The 20,489-nt window shown below is 44.3% G+C and overlaps 1 protein-coding gene across 1 annotated transcript in view; it reads left to right on the forward strand.

Moving 5' to 3' along the window:
• Positions 1–20,489, forward strand: part of LOC148502496 (uncharacterized) — a 258,997-nt gene that overhangs the window by 110,539 nt on the left and 127,969 nt on the right. Inside the window, 3 exon segments of the mRNA XM_088449791.1 lie at positions 6,376–6,468; positions 6,598–7,117; positions 11,936–13,327. Coding sequence (XP_088305917.1) covers positions 6,376–6,468; positions 6,598–7,117; positions 11,936–13,327 — 2,005 coding nt within the window.

Consider the following 20,489-nt stretch of genomic DNA (forward strand, 5'->3'; position numbering starts at 1 on the left):
ATAGGGGGGAGGGGACTGTACAGTGATATATGAGGGGGTATAACACAGCTCCCAGCTCCCACTGATATGTGGTATTATTATATATGGAAGTGGGAACTCTACAGTGATATATGAGGTGGAATAACAGCTCCCAGCTCACACTGATATATGGTATTATTATTATATAGGGAAGAGGGGACTGTACAGTGATATATGAGAGGGAATAACACAGCTCCCGGCACACACTGATATTTGGTATTATTATATAGGGGGAGAGGGGACTGTACAGTGATATTTGAGGGGAATAACACAGTTCCCAGCACACACTGATATGTGGTTTTATTCTATAGGGGAGAGGGGACCATACAGTGATATATGAGGGGGAATAACACAGCTCCCAGCACAGACTGATATTTGGTATTATTATTATATAGGGAGAGAGGGGACTGTACAGTGATATATGAGGGAGAATAACACATCTCCTGGCACACACTGGTATGTGGTATTATAATATAGGGGAGAGGGGACTATACAGTAATATATGAGGGGAATAACACAGCTCCCAGCACTGACTTATATGTGATATTATTATTATTATTTAGGGAGAAGACCGTGCAGTGATATATTAGGGAGAATAACACAGTTTCTAGCGCACACGGATATGTGGTGTCAATATTACATAGGGAAGAGAGGACTGTACAGTGATATATGAGGGGGAATAACACAGCTCCCAGCACACACTGATATGTGGTATTATTATATATGTGAGAGGAGACCATACAGTGGGTCTGATTCAGCACGGCTCTCAACTGCATTCTTAGCTGCAAATACGCATGCATTGAAACTGCGACAATGTTAGTAATTGCAAAAGCTCAGCCGCCATTAAGACGCCCACTTCTGTTTACTCACATCCGTCTTACCTTGCAATCTAGTGTAAACATTGGTAACATTGACGAACATCGGCCCATCACGCAATTAAGGCACGTCAGACCCTACGCAGAACTTCAAGCCTTGTGTCACGCCGTGAGTACTCAAGCTGTGTATGTCATCGCAGTGGCTAATTTATGCATGCCCATTCAAACGGACAAGCTCGCCCGTCACCACCCCAAACCGCTTACAGCCTGTCACTCACTCTGCGATGGATTCTGCTCTGCGTCCATAATGGCAGTGTTATCGCTGCACACGTGTGGTGAATGCGCAGTAACTATTGCTGAATCTGCGTATACAGTTGCTATTGCTATAAATGCTGAATCAGGCCCAGTGATATATGAAGGGGAATAACACATCTCCCGGCACACACTGATATGTGGTATTATTATTATATAGGGGAGAGGGGACCTTACAGTAATATATGAGGATGAATATCACAGCTCTCAGCACGCATTGATGCGTGGTATTATTATTATATAGGGGGATGCGGGCATTGATGCGTGGTATTATTATTATATAGGGGGATGGAACTGTACAGTGCTATATAAAGGGGAATAACACAGCTCCCAGCACACACTGATATGTGGTATTATTATTATTATATAACAGAGAGGGCACTGTAAGTGATATATGAGGGGGAATAACACAGCTCCCAGCACACACTGATATGTGATATTACTTGCTAATGCAACAAACTGCTGAGATACATACCATAGTGTGCTAGAACCACCAGATCAGTTAGTGACACCCCAGACAGGAAAAAGGAACTGCATGGGTTGTGACAGGAGCAGGGTGCTAGGCTGATCACTACAGTTCTGTCTGCAGCTCTGTCCTCTAACCTGGCCCCCGCATCCTGCCCATGAGCAGTACTAACCCTGAGCAGATTAGTGACTGGCGTATAGAAAGAGCGGACGTGCAAGGCGACTGCCACCAAAGTGATGGTAGGAATGGGCAGCAGTACCTTTTGTGTTGCACTGAAATGCCCATTCCAACACCTCCATATAGTATTCCCTCTCACCTGAATCTCAACCATGTTTTTGAATAGAGATTTGCTGAAATTTGCTACATTGCGCGTACGCGTCCATTTAGTGTCAGTCAGCAGTTGCCGGAGTTCTTGTCCAACCGGGTCATTAATGATCTGTCATCCTTTACATGTTTTTTGTGATGCTTCTTGATTTATTATATCGCTGCTCTGATTACATGTAGGTCCTATTTCTGGTTATGATCTATGTAGATCCTGTATGTGGTTATGCTCTATGTAGGTCCTGTATGTGGTTATACTCTATGTAGGTCCTGTATGTGGTTATGCTCTATGTAGGTCCTGCTTCTGGTTATGCTCTATGTAGGTGCTATTTCTGGTTATGCTCTATGTAGGTCCTGTTTCTGGTTATGCTCTATGTAGGTCCTGTTTGTGGTTATGCTCTATGTAGGTCCTATTTCTGGTTATGCTCTATGTAGGTTCTGTTTGTGGTTATGCTCTCTGTAGGTCCTTAGTTTTCACTCTAGGTCCGGTGACAGGCAGGGAACCAGACCTAGAGTAAGGGCATGGTCACTGAAAAGTGACGCGTCCCCTTTTCGTCACTCTTGGGGGCATGCCCGGTACTTACGGACAAGCCGGGCAGCCCCCAAGCACTGCGGTCACTGTGATGGAATCCGTTCACCGGCGGTGACCTCCGCTCTGCCGTTTTCCCCACCCACGGGACACTGCAGCCCGCGGATGGAGGACGGAACCCGAAGGCTGTTTCAGCAGGGCTCCGCGCTGGAGGGCAGGGTGCTTTCTGCCCTTCAAAAATAGGGCAGAGCAAGGCGCCCGCTGAAACAGCCTAGCGGGAACGCTAGGTCCTATTTGTGGTTATGCTCTATGTAGGTGCTATTTGTGGTTATGCTCTATGTAGGTCCTATTTGTGGTTATGCTCTGTGTAGGTCCTATTTGTGGTTATGTTCTATGTAGGTGCTATTTGTGGTTATGCTCTATGTAGGTCCTGTTTGTGTTTATGCTCTATGTAGGTGCTATTTGTGGTTATGCTCTGTGTAGGTCCTATTTGTGGTTATGCTCTATGTAGGTGCTATTTGTGGTTATGATCTATGTAGGTGCTATTTGTGTTTATGATCTATGTAGGTGCTATTTGTGGTTATGCTCTATGTAGTGCTATTTGTGTTTATGCTCTATGTAGGTGCTATTTGTGTTTATGATCTATGTAGGTGCTATTTGTGGTTATGCTCTATGTAGTGCTATTTGTGGTTATGCTCTATGTAGGTGCTATTTGTGGTTATGCTCTATGTAGGTGCTATTTGTGTTTATGCTCTATGTAGGTGCTATTTGTGGTTATGCTCTATGTAGGTGCTATTTGTGGTTATGCTCTATGTAGGTCCTGTTTGTGTTTATGCTCTATGTAGGTGCTATTTGTGGTTATGCTCTATGTAGGTGCTATTTGTGTTTATGCTCTATGTAGGTGCTATTTGTAGTTATGCTCTATGTAGGTGCTATTTGTGGTTATGCTCTATGTAGGTGCTATTTGTGGTTATGCTCTATGTAGGTGCTATTTGTAGTTATGCTCTATGTAGGTGCTATTTGTGGTTATGCTCTATGTAGGTCCTGTTTGTGTTTATGCTCTATGTAGGTGCTATTTGTGGTTATGCTCTATGTAGGTGCTATTTGTGGTTATGCTTTATTTAGGTCCTGTTTGTGTTTATGCGTTATGTAGGTAATTGATATCTGACATTTTCTATTTATCTCATATGTAGTTTCTTCCCTCTTATACAGGGGTTTTACCCAAGCCTCTGATTATTGCAGACACTTGAAGTGGACATAAGAACACTTCCACAGGTAAGATTGTCACTATCCTGTGATTTATTATTATTCCCGTCTCCCAGCCGTCTCCTTGTACAGGATGTCACACATTAATAAATAACACAATAAAGAACATTACTATATATTAGTCTGGATCTTTTCTCTCTCACAAAGTCTGGCCTCTGGGTAGACGAGGATGAAACAAGGGACCCGATTGCCAGGTTCTCTCACAGATGTGACCCTTAGTACATACCATACATTTTTTTGCCAATTTAGATGCACATGTAGGTAACAATTTCCTCTTGGTTGGCAAATACCACTAATATCATCCTCAGTAATACAATAATACAGATCAGTGGTAGATGGAGCATTAGATGTAATATCCCTGTAGTTATTAGGGAATAACAGGACACATGTATTACTAGTGGTGTTATATGGAGATGTGACTAAGGGCTGATTCTCAGTAATACAATAATACAGATCAGTGGTAGATGGAGCATTAGATGTAATATCCCTGTAGTTATTAGGGAATAACAGGACACATGTATTACTAGTGGTGTTATATGGAGATGTGACTAAGGGCTGATTCTCAGTAATACAATAATACAGATCAGTGGTAGATGGAGCATTAGATGTAATATCCCTGTAGTTATTAGGGAATAACAGGACACATTTATTACTAGTGGTGTTAGATGGAGATGTGACTATGGTCTGATTCTCAGTAATACAATAATACAGATCAGTGGTAGATGGAGCACTAGCTGTAATAACCCTGTAGTTATTAGGGAATAACAGGACACATGTATTACTAGTGCTGTTAGATGGGGATGTGACTATGGTCTGATTCTCAGTAATACAATAATACAGATCAGTGGTAGATGGAGCATCAGATGTAATAACCCTGTAGTTATTAGGGAATAACAGGACACATGTATTACTAGTGGTGTTAGATGGAGATGTGACTAAGGACTGATTCTCAGTAATACAATAATACAGATCAGTGGTAGATGGAGCATCAGCTGTAATAAACCTGTAGTTATTAGGGAATAACAGGACACGTGTATTACTAGTGGTGTTATATGGAGATGTGACTAAGGGCTGATTCTCAGTAATACAATAATACAGATCAGTGGTAGATGGAGCATCAGATGTAATAACCCTGTAGTTATTAGGGAATAACAGGACACATGTATTACTAGTGCTGTTAGATGGAGATGTGACTAAGGGCTGATTCTCAGTAATATAATAATACAGATCAGTGGTAGATGGAGCATCAGATGTAATATCCCTGTAGTTATTAGGGAATAACAGGACACATGTATTACTAGTGCTGTTAGATGGAGATGTGACTAAGGGCTGATTCTCAGTAATATAATAATACAGATCAGTGGTAGATGGAGCATCAGATGTAATATCCCTGTAGTTATTAGGGAATAACAGGACACATGTATTACTAGTGCTGTTAGATGGAGATGTGACTAAGGGCTGATTCTCAGTAATACAATAATACAGATCAGTGGTAGATGGAGCATCAGCTGTAATAACCCTGTAGTTATTAGGGAATAACAGGACACATGTATTACTAGTGGTGTTAGATGGAGATGTGACTAAGGTCTGATTCTCAGTAATACAATAATACAGATCAGTGGTAGATGGAGCATCAGATGTAATAACCCTGTAGTTATTAGGGAATAACAGGACACATGTATTACTAGTGGTGTTAGATGGAGATGTGACTAAGGGCTGATTCTCTATCATCATATTTCTTAGAGCTGATATAGAGTGATACAAAGAAACTAACCTTTGTTGCAAAATATAACCCCTCACTTATCACTCGACCACCTACACACACACATACACATATTGCCTCTTACAGTAACTACCTGAGTAAATAGAGGGTTTTTTTGTAATTTAAAACAACCTTTACCATGAGAGCTCTCAGATTTCAAATTACATCTTTCGGTGGTGCATGTTTAAATATGATCCCTGTTTTTTTAAGTGAGCTTATCTAGTGTATATGCTATATTAAAGACAAAGACAGGAGTGAAATGACTGGGAATACTATGGCTTTGATTCAAGTAGACGCAAAGGGGTGAGTTATCGCCACCAACTAACCTGCAACCTGCTCCACTCATGGCCCGATCTAGCCCCGCAACCATGGATATTTATATGTGTGTGGTGGGACCGTAAGTGTGGCATATAGCTGTACTTACTCGTGGATGCGACTGTCATGTCTAATTGGATCGACGACTAAATCCAGGGGAGTGTCACAGTGACATCACTTTTATCTATAGTAATAATACAGGGACATGACTGGGGAGGTGAGGGGATCTGAGAGTGTCATTGTAACATCACTTATATCTGTAGTAATAATACATGACAGTACAACCAGGGGATGTGTCTGGGAGATGACTATATCATTGTGTGTGTCAGGTTCCTATAAGGTGTCAGGATGTCACTGTCTATGTCTCCATGCAGAAGAGGGAATATATAGAGGAACATGGGTCTGTACAAGGACACGATGATGGAGAATCACCTGCACCTCACATCACTGGGTAAGAGGAGACTGTCATTTATTGTACAGGGTAGAGCAGGTTTGGGAGCCCTATATACACACATTACCTGATAAGCACATATATACAATGTACTCAGTCACTGTGTTTCCTATAGATGGACCCAGTAATAGAAATACCACAGAGAGATGTCCCCATCATCTTTATTCACAGGATTGTACAGAGGAGAGTCGCAGGACCCCACAGGAGCATCAGGTAGATACCAGTATACCAAAGTGACTGTGACTATATGATCTATAGAGAATCTGTGTGTGTATTATACACTGATTATTTTACTGTTTATTCTCAATTAAATTAGACTTGATTATTTTATGTGTCATTCAGAGTGAAGATCTTGTTGATATGAAGACAGAAGATATAGAGGGAGAAGAAGAGACATATGTGACTGATATAAAGGCAGAAGATACAGTGGGAGAAGAAGAGACATATGTGACTGATATAAAGGCAGAAGATACAGTGGGAGAAGAAGAGACGTATGTGACTGATATAAAGGCAGACGATACAGAGGGAGAAGAGACATATGTGACTGATATGAAGGCAGAAGATACAGAGGGAGAAGAAGAGACGTATGTGACTGATATGAAGGGAGAAGAGACGTATGTGACTGATATGAAGGCAGAAGATACAGAGGGAGAAAAAGAGACGTATGTGACTGATATGAAGACAGAAGATACAGAGGGAGAAGAAGAGACGTATGTGAATGATATAAAGGTAGAAGTTATAGAGGTAGAAGAGACGTATGTGATTGATATAAAGGCAGAAGATATAGAGGGAGAAGAAGAGACGTATGTGAGGGGTGATCAGAAGTGTAAAGAGGAGGAAATCCCTACAGATATCAGCACAGGTGAGTAATAAACACTTATTGCAGAAAAGAGTCACATACTCTGTTCAGTCACTACAGCAATCTCTTATCCTACACCCTCCTCTGTCAGTACAAACTAATGAATAAAATGTATATGCACAGTGGGGGATTCAGGAGCCATTTGCTATTATTATACTCCTGCTTTCCCCCTCACATCATGTCACTGTGTGTTACCAGCCCAGAGAGCTGACCAGTCTCCTCCCCACACTCTCTGGTGTATCTCATACATCAGGAGCCATCAGCCTCTATTATACTCCTGCTCTCCCCCTCACATCATGTCACTGTGTGTTACCAGCCCAGAGATCTGACCAGTCTCCTCCCCACACTCTCTGGTGTATCTCATACATCAGGAGCCACCAGCCCCTATTATACTCCTGCTCCCCCCTCACATCATGTCACTGTGTGTTACCAGCCCAGAGATCTGACCAGTCTCCTCCCCACACTCTCTGGTGTATCTCATACATCAGGAGCCATCATCCCCTATTATACTCCTGCTTTCCCCCTCACATCATGTCACTGTGTGTTACCAGCCCAGAGATCTGACCAGTCTCCTCCCCACACTCTCTGGTGTATCTCATACATCAGGAGCCATCAGCCCCTATTATACTCCTGCTCTCCTCCTCACATCATGTCACTGTGTTACCAGCCCAGAGATCTGACCAGTCTCCTCCCCACACTCATCATATCTTTGTCTTCTACCAGCTACTCATGTTCTTTACTGTCCACTTCAAAAATGACCTTTGTTGATGGTCCTCCCCATGCCCTTCAATGGGATATTACCCATGATCCTTCCTGACCACTACTGCCTGACATTATCAATGATCACTGATGGTAATAACATCTTTGAATGTGATTTCTTGTACTGGTTTCATTCTGTTTTACCAGAGATATGAACCAGACCTGTATAATTATCTTTTAGGAAAGTATTACATTTTCTGCCTGGAGGTCCACAGCGAGGGTAATGGTGGATCCCGATTGTTTAAAATGTGGATTTTTCTGTTCCATTGTGTTTTTGCTGATTCATTTGAGTCCAGCTGGTTCTTTTGCATGTTCCAGTAGATCCCCTTAGAGGTTAGAGCGTATCTAACCTCCAGTGAAGATATTAATTCCTAGAGAGATACAAACTGGTTATTTTACATTTACTGAGATAGAGATATGGAGAGTGTGAGGACACAGCAGGATACAGCTAGTATGACCTGTGTGTGATATAATGTATAGACCATGCCTGCACTCTGTTACACATACTGAGATGGAGATATGGAGAGTGTGAGGACACAGCAGGATGCAGCTAGTATGTCCTGTGTGTGATATAATGTATAGACCATGCCTGCACTCTGTTACACATACTGAGATGGAGATATGGAGAGTGTGAGGACACAGCAGGGTGCAGCTAGTATGACCTGTGTGTGATATAATGTATAGACCATGCCTGCACTCTGTTACACATACTGAGATGGAGATATGGAGAGTGTGAGGACACAGCAGGATACAGCTAGTATGTCCTGTGTGTGATATAATGTATAGACCATGCCTGCACTCTGTTACACATACTGAGATGGTGATATGGAGAGTGTGAGGACACAGCAGGGTGCAGCTAGTATGACCTGTGTGTGATATAATGTATAGACCATGCCTGCACTCTGTTACACATACTGAGATGGTGATATGGAGAGTGTGAGGACACAGCAGGGTGCAGCTAGTATGACCTGTGTGTGATATAATGTATAGACCATGCCTGCACTCTGTTACACATACTGATATGGAGATATGGAGAGTGTGAGGACACAGCAGGATACAGCTAGTATGTCCTGTGTGTGATATAATGTATAGACCATGCCTGCACTCTGTTACACATACTGAGATGGAGATATGGAGAGTGTGAGGATACAGCAGGATACAGCTAGTATGTCCTGTGTGTGATATAATGTATAGACCATGCCTGCACTCTGTTACACATACTGAGATGGAGATACGGAGAGTGTGAGGACACAGCAGGGTGCAGCTAGTATGTCCTGTGTGTGATATAATGTATAGACCATGCCTGCACTCTGTTACACATACTGAGATGGAGATATGGAGAGTGTGAGGACACAGCAGGATACAGCTAGTATGACCTGTGTGTGATATAATGTATAGACCATGCCTGCACTCTGTTACACATACTGAGATGGAGATCAGGAGAGTGTGAGGACACAGCAGGGTGCAGCTAGTATGTCCTGTGTGTGATATAATGTATAGAGCATGCATGTGTTATAGTTACACAGTATGGGGATTTTGGGGGTACAGCCGGGCACGTCTTATTATAGTTACACAGTATGGAGATGTTGGGTGTACAGCCGGGCACATCTTATTATAGTTACACAGAATGGAGATGTTGGGGTACAGCCGGGCACGTCTTATTATAGTTACACAGTATGAGATGTTGGGGTACAACCGGGCACGTCTTATTATAGTTACACAGTATGGAGATGTTTGGGTACAGCCGGGCACGTCTTATTATAGTTACACAGTATGGAGATATTGGGGTACAGCCGGGCACGTCTTATTATAGTTACACAGTATGGAGATGTTGAGGTACAGCCGGGCACGTCTTATTATAGTTACACAGTATGGAGATGTTTGGGTACAGCCGGGCACGTCTTATTATAGTTACACAGTATGGAGATGTTGGGGTACAGCCGGGCACGTCTTATTATAGTTACACAGTATGGAGATGTTGGGGTACAGCTGGGCACGGCTTATTATAGGTACACAGTATGGAGATGTTGGGGTACAGCCGGGCACGTCTTATAGTTACACAGTATGAGATGTTGGGGTACAGCCGGACACGTCTTATAGTTACACAGTATGGAGATGTTGGGGTACAGCTGGGCACGTCTTATTATAGTTACACAGGATGGAGATGTTGGGGTACAGCCGGGCACGTCTTATAGTTACACAGTATGGAGATGTTGGGGTACAGCTGGGCACGTCTTATTATAGTTACACAGGATGGAGATGTTGGGGTACAGCCGGGCACGTCTTATAGTTACACAGTATGGAGATGTTGGGGTACAGCTGGGCACGTCTTATTATAGTTACACAGTATGGAGATGTTGGGGTACAGCTGGGCACGGCTTATTATAGTTACACAGTATGGAGATGTTGGGGTACAGCCGGGCACGTCTTATAGTTACACAGTATGAGATGTAGGGGTACAGTCAGGCACGTCTTATAGTTACACAGTATGGAGATTTTGGGGTACAGCCGGGCACATCTTATTATAGTTACACAGTATGAGATGTTGGGGTACAGCCGGGCACGTCTTATTACAGTTACACAGTATGGAGATGTTAGGGTACAGCCGGGCACATCTTATTATAGTTACACACTATGGAGATGTTGGGGTATAGCCGGGCACGTCTTATTATAGTTACACAGTATGGAGATGTTGGTGTACAGCCGGGCACGTCTTATAGTTACACAGTATGGAGATGTTGGGGTACAGCTGGGCACGTCTTATTTATAGTTACACAGTATGGAGATGTTGGGGTACAGCCGGGCACGTCTTATTATAGTTACACAGTATGGAGATGTTGGGGTACAGCCGGGCACGTCTTATTATAGTTACACAGTATGGAGATGTTGGGGTATAGCCGGGCACGTCTTATTATAGTTACACAGTATGGAGATGTTGGTGTACAGCCGGGCACGTCTTATTATAGTTACACAGTATGGAGATGTTGGGGTACAGCCGGGCACGTCTTATAGTTACACAGTATGGAGATGTTGGGGTACAGCCGGGCACGTCTTATTATAGTTACACAGTATGGAGATGTTGGGGTATAGCCGGGCACGTCTTATAGTTACACAGTAGGAGATGTTGGGGTACAGCCGGGCACGTCTTATAGTTACACAGTATGGAGATGTTGGGGTACAGCCGGGCACGTCTTATTATAGTTACACAGTATGGAGATGTAGGAGTACAGCCGGGCACGTATTATAGTTACACAGTATGGAGATGTTGGGGTACAGTCAAGCACGTCTTATTATAGTTACACAGTATGGAGATGTTGGGGTACAGTCAAGCACGTCTTATTATAGTTACACAGTATGGAGATGTTGGTGTACAGCCGGACATGTCTTATTATAGTTACACAGTATGGAGATGTTGGGGTACAGCCGGGCACGTCTTATAGTTACACAGTATGGAGATGTTGGGGTACAGTCAGGCACGTCTTATTATAGTTACACAGTATGGAGATGTTGGGGTACAGCCGGGCACGTCTTATTATAGTTACACAGTATGAGATGTTGGGTACAGCCGGGCACGTCTTATTATAGTTACACAGTATGGAGATGTTGGGGTACAGCCGGGCAAGTCTTATAGTTACACAGTATGGAGATGTTGGGGTACAGCTGGGCACGTCTTATTATAGTTACACAGTATCGACATGTTGGGGTATAGCCTGGCACGTCTTATAGTTACACAGTATGGAGATGTTGGGGTACAGCCGGGCACGTCTTATAGTTACACAGTATGAGATGTAGGGGTACAGCCGGGCACGTCTTATAGTTACACAGTATGGAGATGTTGGGGTACAGCCGGGCACGTCTTATAGTTACACAGTATGGAGATGTTGGGGTACAGCCGGGCACGTCTTATAGTTACACAGTATGGAGATGTTGGGGTACAGCCGGGCACGTCTTATAGTTACACAGTATGGAGATGTTGGGGTACAGCCGGGCACGTCTTATAGTTACACAGTATGGTATAGCTCTGCAGTGATGGTAATTCCCATATAATTATTCTGTTCCCAGCAGATGGACACAGCAGCAGGAATAATTTGAGGAGACGTCTCATATTATCTACAGATTGTGACCTAGACAATAACTTCTCACAGGACTCTCCAGGAGAAAAACCCATTATCCCCAGTATACATCCAGCATCTCACAGTGCTTATCTATCCTCTGATCCCTCTAACCATGAGGAATGTTCTCCTGATAATCCCATTAGTGTTACACACAGCTCAGATCACACAGGTGATAATCCATTCTCATGTTCTGATTGTGGGAAAAGTTTTACCAAGCAGATCAGTCTTTCTATACATCAGAAGAAAGTTCACGCAGCTGAGAGGCCTTTTCTATGTTCTGAGTGTGGGAAATGTTTTACTCTGAAAAGTTATCTTAGTAGACATACAAAGATTCACACAGGTGAGAGACCATATTCATGTTCTGAGTGTGGGAAATGTTTTCTAGAGCAGGGAGCACTTGATGTACATCAGAGAAGTCACACAGGTGAGAGGCCATTTCCATGTTCTGAGTGTGGGAAATGTTTTACACAGAAATCATCTCTTGTTATACATCAGAGACGTCACACAGGTGAGAGACCATATGCATGTTCTGAGTGTGGAAAATGTTTTAAACAGCAGGGAGCACTTGCTGTACATGAGAGAAGTCATACAGGTGAGAGGCCATTTCCATGTTCTGAGTGTGGGAAATGTTTTACACAGAAATCAGAACTTGTTACACATCAGCGAAGTCACACAGGTGAGAACCCATTTTCATGTTCTGAATGTGGGATATGTTTTACACACAAATCAGTTCTTGTTATACATCAGAGAATTCACACAGGTGAGAAACCATTTTCATGTTCTGAATGTGGGAAATGTTTTACACACAAATCAGTTCTTGTTTCACATCAGAGACGTCACACAGGTGAGAAACCATTTTCATGTCCTGAGTGTGGGAAATGCTTTAAAGAGAAATCAGATCTTGTTATACATCAGAGACGTCACACAGGTGAGAGGCCATTTCCATGTCCTGAGTGCGGGAAATGTTTTACAGACAAATCACATTTTGTTACACATCAGAAAAGTCACACAGGTGAGAAACCATTTCCATGTCCTGAGTGTGGGAAATGTTTTACAAAGAAATCAGATCTTGTTATACATCAGAGATGTCACACAGGTGAGAGGCCATTTCCATGTCCTGAGTGTGGGAAATGTTTCACAAAGAAATTCACTCTTGTTACACATCAGAGAAGTCACACAGGTGAGAAACCATATTCATGTCCTGAGTGTGGGAAATGTTTTACACAGAAATCACATTTTGTAGTACATCGTAGAAGTCACACAGGTGAGAAACCATTTTCATGTCCTGAGTGTGGGAAATGTTTTACACAGAAATCATATCTAGTTACACATCAGCGACGTCACACAGGAGAAAAACAATGTGTATGAGCGTCTAGAAATATATAGAAATTGCAGCGGTATTTACAGTACTGTAATATTGAGAATTATCAGAACAAGCATAAATACAATGTTAGCCTAGATTGCTGTCCCTGCTTGATGAAGAATAAATTACATTTGCATTATCACACTATGGGTCTGATTCAGCAGCGGAAGCAAATGCAGCTGCAGTCTCTTACAGATCGCAGGTGATAATATATGCTAATGCCGAGGCACAGCCGCCATAACCACGCCCACTGCTGCATTCTCATTATTATCCAATGTCACCCTCCTGTGTAATCATCGGTACCATCGCCGCACATCAAGCAGGCACACAACATTTACATCAGGTCTGACCAGCCACAAACACTGCAGCTCTCCTGACACACAGAGAGGTCTCATGCTGCAGCTGCCATCTCTATGGCTAATTTATACACGCCCATGACATGGCGACCACACGGACAAACACGCCCATGACATGATGATCACACAGACACACGCCCATGACATGGCGATCACACGGACAGACACACCTGTAGAATTCTGTCCACCCCCATTACCTCCCCCAAACGGTCACCCTGCCACTCACTATGTGATGTATTCCTCTTTGCTTCTGTAATTGCAGTGTGATCGCTGTGTGACTTATACGCAGGTGTGATGGCAAACATTCGCTCTATCTGTGTAACTATCGTCATTGTGTCCTCTGGTGAATCAGCCCCTATATACTAATATATTACACTTGATTATATATCCACACGGATGTCACCAACATAGGGCTCCAACAGGTTCCTCATGTAATGGCTTTCACTTTCCTTATTCTATCAGATCAGAGGTTCCCAAACTCCACTATTACAGGCCAGACTTAAAGGAATTTCATGCTTGAGCACAGGTTACTCAATTAGTGCCTCAGTCAGTTTGATTTAACCATATGGATTCAAGCATGGATATCCTTAAACCATGGCCTGTAATGGCGGAATTTGGAAAACTCTCTGTATTAGATTATTATAGTACTATTGGCCTATTTGTGCAATAACAAGACCACATGATGTAATATGGGAACATAACTAATCTGTCATCATGACTATTTACAGATTGTCCTCAGTATGTCCTGCACTGTCACCTCCCACAGTGGTGACACCACCAGTAATGTGTTTCCAGCTCCCGATATCCCCAGCAGAATACAGATGTGATCAGGGTACGTAGTAATGGAGGAATAATACAGGGACATCACAGGATAAGTAGGATCAGTACAGATTGTCCTCAGTATGTCCTGCACTGTCACCTCCCACAGTGGTGACACCACCAGTAATGTGCATCCAGCTCCCGATATCCCCAGCAGAATACAGATGTGAGCAGGGTACGTAGTAATGGGGGAATAATACAGGGACATCACAGGATAAATAGGATCAGTACAAATTGTCCTCAGTTTGTCCTGCACTGTGACCTCCCACAGTGGTGACACCACCAGTAATGTGCATCAGGCTCCCGATATCCCCAGCAGAATACAGATGTGAGCAGGGTACGTAGTAATGGAGGAATAATACAGGGACATCACAGGATAAGTAGGATCAGTACAGATTGTCCTCAGTATGTCCTGCACTGTCACCTCCCACAGTGGTGACACCACCAGTAATGTGCATCCAGCTCCCGATATCCCCAGCAGAATACAGATGTGAGCAGGGTACGTAGTAATGGGGGAATAATACAGGGACATCACAGGATAAGTAGGATCAGTACAGATTGTCCTCAGTATGTCCTGCACTGTCACCTCCCACAGTGGTGACACCACCAGTAATGTGCATCCAGCTCCTGATATCCCCAGCAGAATACAGATGTGAGCAGGGTACGTAGTAATGGAGGAATAATACAGGGACATCACAGGATAAGTAGGATCAGCACAGATTGTCCTCAGTATGTCCTGCACTGTCTCACCTCCCACAGTGGTGACACCACCAGTAATGTGCATCCAGCTCCTGATATCCCCAGCAGAATACAGATGTGAGCAGGGTACGTAGTAATGGAGGAATAATACAGGGACATCACAGGATAAGTAGGATCAGTACAGATTGTCCTCAGTATGTCCTGCACTGTCTCACCTCCCACAGTGGTGACACCACCAGTAATGTGCATCCAGCTCCCGATATCCCCAGCAGAATACAGATGTGAGCAGGGTACGTAGTAATGGAGGAATAATACAGGGACATCACAGGATAAGTAGGATCAGTACAGATTGTCCTCAGTATGTCCTGCACTGTGACCTCCCACAGTGGTGACACCACCAGTAATGTGCATCCAGCTCCCGATATCCCCAGCAGAATACAGATGTGAGCAGGGTATGTAGTAATGGAGGAATAATACAGGGACATCACAGGATAAGTAGGATCAGCACAGATTGTCCTCAGTATGTCCTGCACTGTCACCTCTCACAGTGGTGACACCACCAGTAATGTGCATCCAGCTCCCGATATCCCCAGCAGAATACAGATGTGAGCAGGGTACGTAGTAATGGGGGAATAATACAGGGACATCACAGGATAAGTAGGAGCAGTACAGATTGTCCTCAGTATGTCCTGCACTGTCTCACCTCCCACAGTGGTGACACCACCAGTAATGTGCATCCAGCTCCCGATATCCCCAGCAGAATACAGATGTGAGCAGGGTACGTAGTAATGGAGGAATAATACAGGGACATCACAGGATAAGTAGGATCAGTACAGATTGTCCTCAGTATGTCCTGCACTGTGACCTCCCACAGTGGTGACACCACCAGTAATGTGCATCCAGCTCCCGATATCCCCAGCAGAATACAGATGTGAGCAGGGTATGTAGTAATGGAGGAATAATACAGGGACATCACAGGATAAGTAGGATCAGTACAGATTGTCCTCAGTATGTCCTGCACTGTCACCTCCCACAGTGGGTGACACCACCAGTAATGTGCATCCAGCTCCCGATATCCCCAGCAGAATACATATGTGAGCAGGGTACGTAGTAATGGAGGAATAATACAGGGACATCACAGGATAAGTAGGATCAGTACAGATTGTCCTCAGTATGTCCTGCACTGTCTCACCTCCCACAGTGGTGACACCACCAGTAATGTGCATCCAGCTCCCGATATCCCCAGCAGAATACAGATGTGAGCAGGGTACGTAGTAATGGAGGAATAATACAGGGACATCACAGGATAAGTAGGATCAGTACAGATTGTCCTCAGTATGTCCTGCACTGTCACCTCCCACAGTGGGTGACACCACCAGTAATGTGCATCCAGCTCCCGATATCCACAGCAGAATACAGATGTGAGCAGGGTACGTAGTAATGGGGGAATAATACAGGGACATCACAGGATAAGTAGGATCAGTACAGATTGTCCTCAGTATGTCCTGCACTGTCACCTCCCACAGTGGTGACACCACCAGTAATGTGCATCCAGCTCCCGATATCCCCAGCAGAATACAGATGTGAGCAGGGTACGTAGTAATGGGGGAATAATACAGGGACATCACAGGATAAGTAGGATCAGCACAGATTGTCCTCAGTATGTCCTGCACTGTCTCACCTCCCACAGTGGTGACACCACCAGTAATGTGCATCCAGCTCCTGATATCCCCAGCAGAATACAGATGTGAGCAGGGTACGTAGTAATGGAGGAATAATGCAGGGCCATCACAGGATAAGTAGGATCAGTACAGATTGTCCTCAGTATGTCCTGCACTGTCTCACCTCCCACAGTGGTGACACCACCAGTAATGTGCATCAGGCTCCCGATATCCCCAGCAGAATACAGATGTGAGCAGGGTACGTAGTAATGGAGAAATAATACAGGGACATCACAGGATAAGTAGGATCAGCACAGATTGTCCTCAGTATGTCCTGCACTGTCTCACCTCCCACAGTGGTGACACCACCAGTAATGTGCATCCAGCTCCTGATATCCCCAGCAGAATACAGATGTGAGCAGGGTACGTAGTAATGGAGGAATAATGCAGGGCCATCACAGGATAAGTAGGATCAGTACAGATTGTCCTCAGTATGTCCTGCACTGTCTCACCTCCCACAGTGGTGACACCACCAGTAATGTGCATCCAGCTCCCGATATCCCCAGCAGAATACAGATGTGAGCACGGTACGTAGTAATGGGGGAATAATACAGGGACATCACAGGATAAATAGGATCAGTACAAATTGTCCTCAGTTTGTCCTGCACTGTGACCTCCCACAGTGGTGACACCACCAGTAATGTGCATCAGGCTCCCGATATCCCCAGCAGAATACAGATGTGAGCAGGGTACGTAGTAATGGAGGAATAATACAGGGACATCACAGGATAAGTAGGATCAGTACAGATTGTCCTCAGTATGTCCTGCACTGTCACCTCCCACAGTGGGTGACACCACCAGTAATGTGCATCCAGCTCCCGATATCCCCAGCAGAATACAGATGTGAGCAGGGTACGTAGTAATGGAGAAATAATACAGGGACATCACAGGATAAGTAGGATCAGCACAGATTGTCCTCAGTATGTCCTGCACTGTCACCTCTCACAGTGGTGACACCACCAGTAATGTGCATCCAGCTCCCGATATCCCCAGCAGAATACAGATGTGAGCAGGGTACGTAGTAATGGAGGAATAATACAGGGACATCACAGGATAAGTAGGATCAGTACAGATTGTCCTCAGTATGTCCTGCACTGTCTCACCTCCCACAGTGGTGACACCACCAGTAATGTGCATCCAGCTCCTGATATCCCCAGCAGAATACAGATGTGAGCACGGTACGTAGTAATGGAGGAATAGTGCAGGGCCATTACAGGATAAGTAGGATCAGTACAGATTGTCCTCAGTATGTCCTGCACTGTCTCACCTCCCACAGTGGTGACACCACCAGTAATGTGCATCCAGCTCCCGATATCCCCAGCAGAATACAGATGTGAGCAGGGTACGTAGTAATGGAGGAATAATACAGGGACATCACAGGATAAGTAGGATCAGTACAGATTGTCCTCAGTATGTCCTGCACTGTCACCTCCCACAGTGGTGATACCACCAGTAATGTGCATCCAGCTCCCGATATCCCCAGCAGAATACAGATGTGAGCAGGGTACGTAGTAATGGGGGAATAATACAGGGACATCACAGGATAAGTAGGATCAGTACAGATTGTCCTCAGTATGTCCTGCACTGTCACCTCTCACAGTGGTGACACCACCAGTAATGTGCATCCAGCTCCCGATATCCCCAGCAGAATACAGATGTGAGCAGGGTACGTAGTAATGGGGGAATAATACAGGGACATCACAGGATAAGTAGGAGCAGTACAGATTGTCCTCAGTATGTCCTGCACTGTCTCACCTCCCACAGTGGTGACACCACCAGTAATGTGCATCCAGCTCCCGATATCCCCAGCAGAATACAGATGTGAGCAGGGTACGTAGTAATGGAGGAATAATACATCGACATCACAGGATAAGTAGGATCAGTACAGATTGTCCTCAGTATGTCCTGTACTGTCACCTCCCACAGTGGTGATACCACCAGTAATGTGCATCCAGCTCCCGATATCCCCAGCAGAATACAGATGTGAGCAGGGTACGTAGTAATGGGGGAATAATACAGGGACATCACAGGATAAGTAGGATCAGTACAGATTGTCCTCAGTATGTCCTGCACTGTCTCCCCTCCCACAGTGGTGACACCACCAGTAATGTGCATCCAGCTCCCGATATCCACAGCAGAATACAGATGTGAGCAGGGTACGTAGTAATGGGGGAATAATACAGGGACATCACAGGATAAGTAGGATCAGTACAGATTTTCCTCAGTATGTCCTGCACTGTCTCACATCCCACAGTGGTGGCACCACCAGTAATGTGCAGGGTCAGGAGATGGAGATTATTTGGTAGTGAGGAAATCACAGAAAGGACCATACAAGCTTTGTTATACACCTACAAATATATGAGATAAAGAGTTTGGTAACAAGTAAGAAAAACGAACGCTGCACAGACCTGTCTGACGTCCATGTGGGGTAACACAGCTGCGTGTGGCGCTTGTTAGTATTTACCACACTTTTTAACCTGAAAGTTTTTGTACATTGTTAGTAAAGCTGGAATAGACTCCAGTTGTCCTCTCGGTGGTGCACATGTTCTGTGATGGCCTAGGTGTAAGATCTAGTGATTTGCTGTAAGACGGGATTTAGTGGAAACTCTGATGTTACCAGAGATGTCACAAGGAGGTATAGAGGTTTCTGCATGAGGGTGAGTTGTGTCTCACGGGCTGGTCACACTAGGCCACAGCTGGCAGGAGAAAATAACAGAGATAGGGACTGGGCAGTCAGCTATAGACCAGGGTATGAGCCGAGGTCAGGGCCACCGAAGAACAAACGTCAGGCATAAGCCGGGTCAGTATTGGTCAGTCAGACATTTACTATGACTCATTCAGAACTGGATATAAACTGACATAAAGCTGTATTACTCTGTCACTTTAGGTACCGGTGATTATAGGTATATATATTGGGGTGATTATAGGTATATATTGGGGCTGCACCAGCTCTTCCTATTCCCAGGTTCTTGTTATGTAGTTTTTATTTTGTGTTTTAGCTTTATCCTAACTTTGCTCTTAGTATCTTTATACTGTGACTGTCTTAGTATCCATTTCTCATACCCAAACAAGAAAGGTTTTGTCTTACACGTGTGCCCCTCTCTCCTCTTTCCTGTCTCCTGTCACTGTGACACCGCTCTGGTGTTGGGGATTTGCTCTCTGATGGGCACCTGCATGGATGCACTGTCCTGTCCTGTTGTTACCTCCAATCATGGTATATATCAGCATGTTGTTAGTACATATATATTAGATAATATGTCATCTCTATTGTATGTGTGTCATGGAGGGAATGACAGCACTGTGCGAGTATCATATCCTGCAGCTTATAATACATGAGTAATACAGAAATGACACATTGTACACAAGCCATGAATAATAACAGGAATTGCTCTGTATGAGTAACTGGACGTTACAGGACTATTATGTGCAGGATGTTACTCTCATCATTAATGTAAGGACCATATTATACCAAAGAGAGAAAGCCAGGACAGCTATTCCTCATGGATGGCTCCTAATATGTACAGACCCCACCTGATGGAAAAT

The sequence above is a fragment of the Taudactylus pleione genome, unplaced genomic scaffold (assembly GCF_031769625.1).
Source record: "Taudactylus pleione unplaced genomic scaffold, aTauple2 ptg000495l, whole genome shotgun sequence".
In the NCBI taxonomy this organism is placed as follows: Eukaryota; Metazoa; Chordata; class Amphibia; order Anura; family Myobatrachidae; genus Taudactylus; species Taudactylus pleione.